At 47.2% G+C, this 10,731-nt stretch overlaps 1 protein-coding gene across 1 annotated transcript; it reads right to left on the bottom strand.

Moving 5' to 3' along the window:
• Positions 1-1,988, bottom strand: LOC125506001. The gene is made up of 3 exons (XM_048670886.1): positions 1,443-1,988; positions 922-1,061; positions 1-838 (listed from the first exon to the last, which is right to left on the bottom strand). Exons 2-3 carry the CDS (start codon positions 1,006-1,008, stop codon positions 266-268), a joined length of 660 nt encoding a protein of 219 aa, XP_048526843.1. The 5' UTR covers positions 1,009-1,061; positions 1,443-1,988; the 3' UTR covers positions 1-265.
• Positions 1,989-10,731: the final 8,743 nt, after the last annotated feature.

Consider the following 10,731-nt stretch of genomic DNA (forward strand, 5'->3'; position numbering starts at 1 on the left):
TGAGAGCCAATCATGCTTAGCTTCATCTGAAAAGCCCCTACATTTCACCCCTCTCCACCTGTGGAAAGTGGCCCCTACATCACCCTCAACGAATAGTTAATTATTTTTTGGATTAGGTTGATCCATGACTAAGATGGAAGCACAGAAACATACTAGTACTTCTACTACGCCTCAACAAACAGGGAGTCAAACTGCCTGCCAGTGGCTACGAGGCAGACGGCGACGGTACATGAATGCGCCGGTCGTTCTCCTTCCATGGCTAGCTTCACACCATCCGTAGGCTGAGCCAGTGGAACAGCAGCGGAGAAGGCTGCTGCTGCACCCCGCCGTCCTCCGCCTGCTCCGCGCCGAACCCTGCCGGCCTCCGCTTGTGGTACGGCGAGCCCGCGCCTGCGCCAGTGCCGACCAGCTGCTGCTGCGCCTGCGCCTGCTGCCAGTCCTGGCCGCCCGTGAGCGTGTCAGACTCCGTCGTCGACGACGAGAAGCTCTCCCCGGGGGAGCGGTGCCCGTCGCTGTACCGCTTCTTGCCGCCGCTGCCCAGGGCGAGCGTGAGCTCCAGCTCCGCCTCCTCGTCGTCGGTCGCCTCCGGGCTCAGCTGCGCCTGCGCCGCGCGAGGAGTCGCCGCCCCGTCCCCGTGGCTGCCGCGGCGGGTGGTGCCGTACTGCCACTGCTGCTCGTAGGAGCACGCGTCGAGCGCGCTCGCCCTGCGGCGGTCGTACTCGGCGCCCGGGGAGCCGTTGGGGGAGGCGGACAGGCCGCTCTGCTGGCTCTTGATCTCCCTCTTGAGGTCCCTCATCAGAAGCTTCTGAATTCTGTACAGGCGATGGAGATCGTGAACCTGCGACAACGTACACAAATCATGAGGCCGCAGTCTTCTTGAGACGGGGACGCAAAAGCAAAAAGGTTGTAGCTTCTTCATACCTGCTGCCTGAAGGTCTCCTCGTGCTTGAGCATGGCCATCTTGAGGGTGTCTTTGTCGCAGTGCATGAAGGCCTGCTCCATCGGCATTGTGGCGATCCCTTTCTTGCTCTGTTTCTTCTTCTTCTTCTTCTTCGCCGGACCTGCATGGAGAAATAGCTACAACATAAGCCTCTGCCCCAAGTGTTCCTAACTACACTACACTGTATATCGCCATACAGATATGAACTTGAACAGAAAGTGAGAATACAATGCAGCCACACAATTGGAGCTTTCGAAGTGGGATGGAGAATCGGGCACTAGATTCAGAGGGGGGAAAGGAAATAAAGGAGGGGGAAGAACAACAGTGTGCATGGCAGGAGAATCTCTCTGCTGGAGTAACTGTATTCTGAAGCAAGTCACAACCCAAAGGAAAAAAGAAGCCTGAAAAGGGCTAAAAATGATTGAACAGAGCATTGCAGATTGATGAGCAGAGAATCGTAAGGGGAAAGAAGAGAGGGAAATGAGATGAGCTCGTTTCTCACCTATCAATTACTAGATGTCAGAGAAGTGACTCAAGAACTGAAGTGCCACTGAGCTCCAACTTCCACTCACTCGGCCCTGTTCCTCTTCTCTTCCCGCTATCGGTTTCTGATCATTGTATGGCTCCAAAGGCCACAGGCTTTCCCTTTTATACACATCAACCAGCAGACCGTCGTCTCCATCCGTCCCTCTCCCTCCCCCTCTCTCTCACACACATTCTGTTCTCTGAAGAAAGAGAGAAGGAAAAGAGAAGGGCGAGGGGAGGGGACAAGACACGAATGATGTAAGATTCCTTTCACAGTGGTGGTATTTTAACCAGGCCTGCGCTGCACTGCAGGGAGGCATGCCAAGCAACGGAGTACACTAGGACTGCAGGCCGACTAGGAGTATCTTTCTCTCTCTCTCTCTCTCTGGCCTGGCATTGCTCTTGCGGCATGCAGCGGCTGAGCCGAGCAGAGGGGACAGGACCAGAGGTTGAGTAAGGAACGGACCACCCACATGCATAATTTACATGCCCGACTGTGGCTGTGAGATCATGGATCTGTTGATAAGTAGAGAATTACTATCCCTGAAACGGAGGGCAAAAGATTGGACTTGTTGCTCACTGAGAGAGAGGAGCGTGATGGATGGATGGATGGATGCAAAAGCTTATTTTGGAGCCAAAATGAGTGCTCCGAGAAGCTTTTGCGATGACAGCAATACGTCACCGGGCTTTCTTTTCTTTCCTTTTTCTATTCTATCGAGATGTATGTGTAGAGTACTACTCTAGCGGTACAGCATGTCAAGCACAGCACCAGCCTTGTGTAAATCTATCGTTTCGTTACGGACGGCAGGTACCGTTCTTGCTATAACGTCCGTTTTTATTTCGAAGTTACTAGGGCTTGGTACGTGCAGCAGGTGAGTAAGGCCCCACACATCCAGTACACACACTGACACACATACCGTTACTATCAACCGTAATATAAGAGCATCTATAGCCGGACTTGCAAATCCAACTTCTCAAACGTCCACGGACGCGTCCGCGTACATTGATTGGACATTCCTTAAATGTTGCGTCGCACATTCACAAATTATAAATTTCAATTCTTAAATCCATGCAATCCATTTACATCGATTATACGATACGAACTGTCCGGATGCCAATTTGAAACAAAGCAAATCAAATCATCGTTCCACAAACCGGACATGGCAAAAAAATAAATCAATGCCCGAGCATGACGAATGGCCTCGGATCACTTGCCGGGCGCCTGCTCCGAGCGGAATGCGTCGTGCTCCAGGCGGAATGCATCTTGCTCGTCCTGCTCTGCCTGCATCCGGGCAGCCTCCTCCGCCTGCATCCGGGCCGCAGCCGCTCTCGCCGCCTCGTACTTCCTATGGTTGTTGATCTCTATCTTCTTGTCTGCAAGCCACTTCTTCGCATGCTCATCCAAGAGGGTCTCGTCCGCCAACATGATCCTCGCATTTTCCGCGTCCCGTGCGAGTTGCAGCCTCTCTTTCACAAGCTCTATGTCTCTATTGCGGCGATTTGGGTCGGGCTAGACGACATCTCCGGCGATGGATCAGGACCGGAGATGAGGATTAGGAGCAAGGATGAAGGACGGCGAGGGTTCAGACATGGGAAAGATTGGAGGGCAACGGGAGGAGGAGGCTTTGGTGAATTTGGTGCAATTTGGGATGGGGTCGGCCTGTCGGGTCTGACGTGGCGGGCACCCCATATACGTCTCATATTTAGGCTGAATATTGAGAGGGGGTGCTGGTCAGCCCCGGTGTTTGAGGCTCGTTTAGGAAGCCCGTCTGGGTTGAAAAAACGTGACCAACATATGAGGCGGGTTTAAGGCATCCGGCTGTATATGTTCTAAAAACATGTTCACTTAGAAGCAAAAGTCACTGGCCATACTCTCTTTTTTTCAAGCGTATTTTTCTCAAAGCTGATTTCGATCGATCATAGGCAGGAAGTCAGATCAGACACTTGGTGTTAACTATAGGAGATTTTCTTCCGAGAAACCCCAGCAGAATCGCTGTGATTCCGTTGAAATGCATTGCCCCTCAACACATGTACTGCAAGGTGCAGGGTGTACATACAGAAGCCCTGATTGCCCCGCAAAGGACATGTATTTGACTACTTTGACCAGACCATTGAGCTGCCGAAAGAAAAAAATAAAATTGTTGCCCCAGTACGTTTTTTTGACCGAATTGATGCGGTCCTTGTATAGTTGATTAAGTGAGGCTGTACAGCCAGCGACAATATTTTTGATGTGGACCATCCGGTGGCCATTACCGCCAACGATCTCATTTGATTTGGGTCAAGGACTCCATGTGGTCAGAGAGTGCTTCAGGGGGGCAGGCCCAGGCCCCGGCCTAGCGACTGGTCCAGCTCCGGCCATTGTTCTTCTCAATCTCATCCTCACGCCGTACCTGAGGTACAGCCCTACCGGTGTGCTAGCCGGTAGCATCGATAATTAGGAAGGAAAGAAAGCGTTGAGACGGACAAATTGTGCGTTACCAGCGGCTTAACAGAAAGCGCCTTTTCTTTGCCTCCCCTACCTCTAGCCCGAACCATCATGTCGCGTCGCTCCATTGGACCATGCATATGCACTGGTGGTAGTAGTAGTAGTAGGGCATGCGAGCTTGATCCAAGTGCGGTTCCAAGAAAAGAAGCGCTGAGAGGGAGCCATGGCCGGCCATAGACACGAGAGTCAATAAAGCAAAGAAGTAGATGAATATTCAGCGGGCGAGCGAGTGAGTGAGTGAGCAAGGCCTCGTCCGATTGGCTGATGCGGTGGCCACCTGGGTTGGATGGTCCAGTTGGACAGTATAGCAACAGTTTTGTCTCGGATCCCCATGGTCGTGGAGGTTAGATTAGGGATGGCGGGTGCGCTTAATTCCGACGGTTTTGGGTTAGCGAAGGTAGTAGCCAGGGTGACAGGAGGTTGATGGTGGTGGTGGTCTTTTCAGCGAGCAACGGCGGTGTGGAGCGTGGGGAGGAAGCGATGAGGGCGAGCCGACAGCGGCGCACGCGCTGCCGCGAGGGGGAGGCGCACACGGGACAGCCCGTGGGACCCGCGATCTCGATGGGCCTAGAGAACATCGCTGCTGCTACTGCCTCGTGGGGCCGCCTTCCTGGACCGGGCAAGATTCTCAGTGCCGTCCGTCGTCCCGCTTCGCTTCTTCTGCTTGGAGTTCCACCGAGGAACCAGATGCGGCCACTGGCCTCGCCGGAAAATGTCAGGTGCTCCGGGAGCTTAGGCCAACTCCATCGCGTGATCCATTTCTATTTTAAATCGTTCGTTTATGTTTGTTTGGGGTAAAATGAACAAATCAAACGACCCAGCGCATGGGAGCATAGGGACATTCTGTCCGGCCCATGTCCACTTATGCTGGAGGGTTGGATCGTGGATCCAACGGTCATCTGTAGCCTCTGCCTTCAAAAAGCTAGGATATTCTGCCTCCCGCTGGTGCCGGTCCGTCACGTCTCCGATGGCCTTAGGGCCATGAAGGCGAAGTGGATCTCGCCCCTTGTCGGTGGGAGGGCTATGTTTTTAGATCATTTTTCGAGCTTTGTTAGGGTTTGTGTTCTGCTGAGAAAGGTGAGACAACAGCGGCTCCTTGAAGATGGAATAAAGGTCTCCCTGCCTAGCCTCCGTTTTGGTGATGTGTCTAGCATCATTGGGTGTGGAGGTGTGTCTCCGGCGGATCTGTCTTTGGTGGATTTGCTCGGATCAGTTCATCGTTCGCCTTCATTTGTGTGTTTTCAGGTTGGATCCTTTTGATCTACACCCTTCATCTGCGACGGTTGCTGTTCTGGTGCGTTGGTTCTATGGGGTCTTAACACGACGACTTTCCGACTGTCTATTACAAAAAGGTTTGCCCGGCTCTAGCGAGGGAGGGGTGATGACGGCGGCGCGCCTTCGGCTCGCTTCAATGCTTGTAGTCGTCGCTATGTGGTTTACGAATCTGGATGTAATTTTTATTATTTCTGGTGTTTATTGTACCATCAATATTGAAGATGAATAGATTGGAAGTTTTTCTTGCAAAAAAAATTATAGCCTCTACATGTCTATGTAATTACCGGAATTCTTAGGGTGTTTTCTATATTTTTCATGGGCTCTCTTGTCATTGGTTGATCTTTTTTAAGTAACTCTCAATCTATTCATCGTCTGTCATGACGGTAGAAGGAACACGAAGGAGAGCTCTCCTTTAATGTGTCTTACCAGAAAACATCGGGTGCTCACGGAGCTCACATGCTTCCATGGTACAGGTCTACAGGAGCACTTGAAGCCTAAAGCGTTGGATCGTGGATTCAATGGTTAACTCTGTAGCCTCTATATATGCCTGGAATTCCATGATTTTTAGGGTGTTTTCTGTAATTTTGCATGAGCTGTCCTTGTGATCGTTGGATCTCTGATCCAATGACCAGGTGCTCCAATGTCACAAGAGCACCTGATACCTTTCGGTGGCCTTGTCATGTTAGTTGATGCCAACGGGCATGCCTTTTTTAGGGTTTGTTTGGAACACACCCCGGACTGTTGTGCTTGTTTTTTGGCGTTCACCAGTGGCAATGGCACATGTTTGAATGAAAGCTATTTATTGAATTTGCGCCTATATTTGGTTATCTCGTTAAGTTTTTCTTCGTTGAGTGGTTGGTTAACTCGTTGCGGTGAAAATGTCCACCAAATAATACACGAGCCCTGTATTGATAGGGCTAGTATGGACGGAAACCAAATAGCTCTTATACATACTTTGATTTTAGTTGGCATGGGCAGCTCGACCAAACGATCTGAACATGAAGACAAATGGTGAGGCCGAACTCAAACTCAATTTTTGAATTTAAAGACTCGGTCTCAAAGTCCAAAATGCCTAAAAATATGGTTATACTGCAAATATGGGCCTAGAGAACATCGCTACTCTACTATCTTGTGGGGCCGCCTTCCTGGACCAGCCAAGATTCTCAGTGCCGTACGTCATCCCACTTCGCTTCTTCTGCTTGGAGTTCGACCGAGGAACCAGATGCGGCCACTGGCCTCACTTGAAAATGTCAGGTGCTTCGGGAGCTTATGCTGGAGGGTTGGATCGTGGATCCAACAGTCAGCTTTGTAGCCTCTGGATATGTGTAATTACCAGATTTCTTAGGGTGTTTTCTATATTTTTTTCATGGGCTCTTCTCTGATTGGTTGATTTTTTTACAATAACTCTGGATTTATTCATTGCATGTCATAACAGTAGAAGGAACACAAAGGACAGATCTCCTTTAATGTGTCTGACAAAAGACACCCGGTGCTCCCGCGACATACTCCGTGGTACGGGAGCACTTGAAGCGTAGAGCATTGCAGCGTGGATCCAATGGTCAGTTATGTAGCCTTTAGATTTGCCTATAATTACATGATTTCTTATGGTGTTTTATGCCATTTTGCATGAGCTACCCTTGTGGTCGTTGGATCTCCGATCCAATGCCCAGGTGCTCCAATGTCATGGGAGCAGCTGATACCTTTCGGTGCCCTTGGCATATTAGTTGATGCCAACGAGCAGGTCTCTTTTAGGGTTTGTCTGGATCATACCCGGGACTATCGTGCTTGTTTTTTGGCGTTGACCAATGGCAATGGCACATGTTTGAATGAAAGTCATTTATTGAATTTGCGCCTATATTTGGTTGGCTCCTTAAGTTTTTCTTTGTTGGGTGTCTGGTGAACTCGTGGCGGTGAAAATGTCCAACAAATAATACGTGAGCCCTGTATTGGTAGGGCTAGTATGGACAGAAACCAAACAACTTTTATACATACTTTGACTTTAGTGAGCATAGGCAGCTCGACTAGGCGATCCGAACATGAAGCCAAATGGTCACACCGAACTCAAACTTTAGTTTTGAATTTAAAGACTCGGTCTGAAAGTCCAAAATGTCTAAAAATAGGGTTATACTACAAATATGGACACAATAATGCTATTTTATATTCAAAATAAATAAATAAATAAATATTTTTAAATAGGAAAATGCCACCTTTTGTATTTTTGGTTGGACGAGGCTTGGGTTTTAATGCCCTCTCAAAGTTTGACAATATCAAATAATCGCTCAACGCCTCCCATATTTTTAGATGAACGACTTAAGGGGCTTTTGAAGACTTTAGTTAGTAATCAAGTTCATGCAGATGAACAAGCGGCAATATCGCTACTAAGGTCCAAATATGGTCTTTTCACTAAAGTCTTGATAGTATTATTGTTTTCCAAGGATTAAGGATACGAAGAAGAGATCTCCAAAATATTTTATTGTAATTCTTAGTTGTAAGAATTACTTTGTAATTTCTTGGATTTTGAATCCAAAATAGTACTCCCTTCGTTCCAAATTTGAACTAAAACCACGACGAGTAATTTGGAACGGATGGAGTACATGTGTAACCATTGTTGAGCATAAATAAAGTTACACAACTCCATTCTTCAATGCACTTGTGAAAGGATTGAGATGCACCTAAATGAGGGTGAATAACGACAACTATAAATTTTACTTTGGTTATTAGCATGTTTAGGCTATGCGAAATATAAAGGTGTCCCTAATCAATTGCTACGGTGAGATAAATATGATGCTTGCAAGATCAAGTGATCAAAATAGACCACAAGTAAAGAGAGTGCTTAGGAATAACCAGAGACACCAGAGACGAGTGAAAGGGCATTTCTCTCCCTAAGTGCTTTGTGTTGATGACAACGCAAGTTGTAGACTAGCCGTGTGCTTGAACTACACACATATCTAAATGGCACAAGACGGTTAGGTACCCTCTAGAAGGAAAAGATCAGAGATGACATTATTGACACATTTATTTATTTTTGATCGTAGGAAATATATACTATTAAGTGGGGTCTTTGTTGAAAGATACGAGTGAAACCAAATCACGTACACAACAATTTATATTGCACCCACATAAACTTCCTATATGTTTTCGAGGAGAGAAACCAATTCTACCTAGTGCTGGAAATAGGCACCCAGTTGTACCGCTTGACCCAGTGGTAGTACCACTCCCTTGTGGAGCAAGACTGTTGGTGGTCACCTGAGGCGGTTGTACCGCCTACATGGGCGGTAGTACCACTCTCACTTTGAAGAAGCAGCTCGCTCCATGTACCGGTTGATGCCCTTTGAGAGATTAACGAAGGTATTCTTGTCATTTCCCAAAGAAGTGACCCTAAGTTTATTGAAGCCACTAGAGGATGGCTACTTCAGCAGTGGCTCTACCAAGTCTTTGTGAGAGAATTAAATTAGTTTTTATAACCGGACCTTAACAACCTTAGGTTGTAAGCACATATAATTAAAACATGCATATGTATGAGGACTTGTTTCTTACAACCATATATTTGTGACTGAGATGATCATGATCTTAATTTGTGCTCCGAAAGACATCCGTTAAGATGTGCCTGCAGCAAGCAGAAGTGTGGTGTGTGTCCAAATTACGCATTGACCAATAAGCAGCCTGCATCAAGAGTCAGTTGTGCAACCACAGACCCTTACCATCGTGTGGGGTTACCTCGATTATTAAAGAGAAACCAAACAAAAACGTTGGGCGTTTAATGACTACACCTCATGTATCCCCAGGGATTGGCTTTCTGCTACCATACTAAACCTTTATGTCACTCGTGTTTAGAATAGCATTCCACGTCCTCCGTGCTCCTTTCTCCTCCTTGATCGAACTCTATGATCCTATGTACATGTAGGGTCAAAGAACGAGAAAGGGACAAGAGTAAACTACATTGCAATTCTAACACATAGTCCATCGACCCCTCATACAAATACATCGAATTGCAAGGCTATGCCTTAATCCATCGTCTTACCGAATTACTCACACATGACGAGTGGATCGCATGAAAAAAATCATTGGACAAGACATAAAGATGAATGCTTTATTTATAATATGTCTTACATTGGTTGCCGGATACGGTACACGATTACAAGTGTGGCTAACTTGGAGGTGGTTTGTTTCGGTGATGGTGATGGTGGTGGCTATGAAGATTAGATGGGAAATGGTGGCGGCTAGGGTTGGAGAATGGCTTCTATTGCGGTGATGGAGGTTTTCGATGATGCTCCTTTGCGATTTTTTTGGAGATGGCCCCTTTATAAATGTTGTTGGGTTGGATGTCACGGAGCCACGAGCACCTCGTACGACCGCTGGTATGAGCGGGTGCATTCCTACCAGACGTTGTCTTTGGCTCTGTATCCAGTGTTGCGCCTCCAATTTATTTTCTTCTTTCTCCATTTTGCATATTTCCTTCTAATTGATTGAGTTTCTTCATATATGACCTCTTTTTCTGTGAAAACAAAATAAAAAAGAGGATTTTGTGATCTTTCACATTTATTGTCATTGGAGGCAATATGAGAGTGTTTTTCTCGGATTCTAAGATAATCCGGTTTAAACAACGATGCGATGAGCGTAAAAGTAACACTCATCATCGGCTCAACCATCGCTCAAGGGTCCACGTCCGTCGGATACGAAGTAATACACGGACAGTAACCCATCGATTGTTGCGGCTATGTTTCTATAGCCGGTACTACCAGCCAGCCAGGTGGTGTACCGCTCTGGCTGGATTGGCTACGCGATGGGGCTACGGGCAGTTGTACTGCTCTCCGTAGCGAGGGACCTAAAAGGAGGAGGTTCTTCCCCCTCCCACCTACCTCTTGCCTCCCCCCTCTCTTTCTCTCTTCTCCATTAGTGCCCAAAGATTTTATATTTTTTATTGGACTTTTTCAAATTTCTACATAACTAAAAATTATAAATGTTTTCCCAGTATAATTTTTAAAAATTCAGAGGTCCTTACAAAATTATACTCAAAATTTGAATTTTGAGCTTATATTTCTCAATGGAGTAGTTTGTTTTCCCTAACATTTATAACAGTATGTTAAGGAGATGGTGTTCTATAAACATGTAGAATTTCAAGCTCAAATTCAAATTTAAATTCTGACTTTTCATTTTTTTGGTATGCGTTTTTTCCCTGCAAAAAAAGGCATACACGGTCCGTAACGATAAGTATGCAAACTGTGGAAAGAAAAATGGAAGGTTGACAAGCTTAAAGAAGGAATCAAAAGGAGCAATTCAGCAGAAAGTTTGTGGAAAGGGCTGAAAGCCACCGTCCTGCTTGTCTTCCTTTCCCACACTTGCTTCTCAACTTGGTGAGACAAGCAATCGCTTTGGACAGCCGAGCACCAAAGCGTCTCGCTTTTCCACACTTGCTGCCGAACTCGGTGTGATCGCTGTGCTCTGCCTACGTTTCTATAGTCATCTGCTCTGTTGCTGCACTGGTTTCAACTAAATGCCTCGCTGA

The sequence above is a fragment of the Triticum urartu genome, chromosome 5, assembly GCF_003073215.2.
Source record: "Triticum urartu cultivar G1812 chromosome 5, Tu2.1, whole genome shotgun sequence".
NCBI lineage: Eukaryota > Viridiplantae > Streptophyta > Magnoliopsida > Poales > Poaceae > Triticum > Triticum urartu.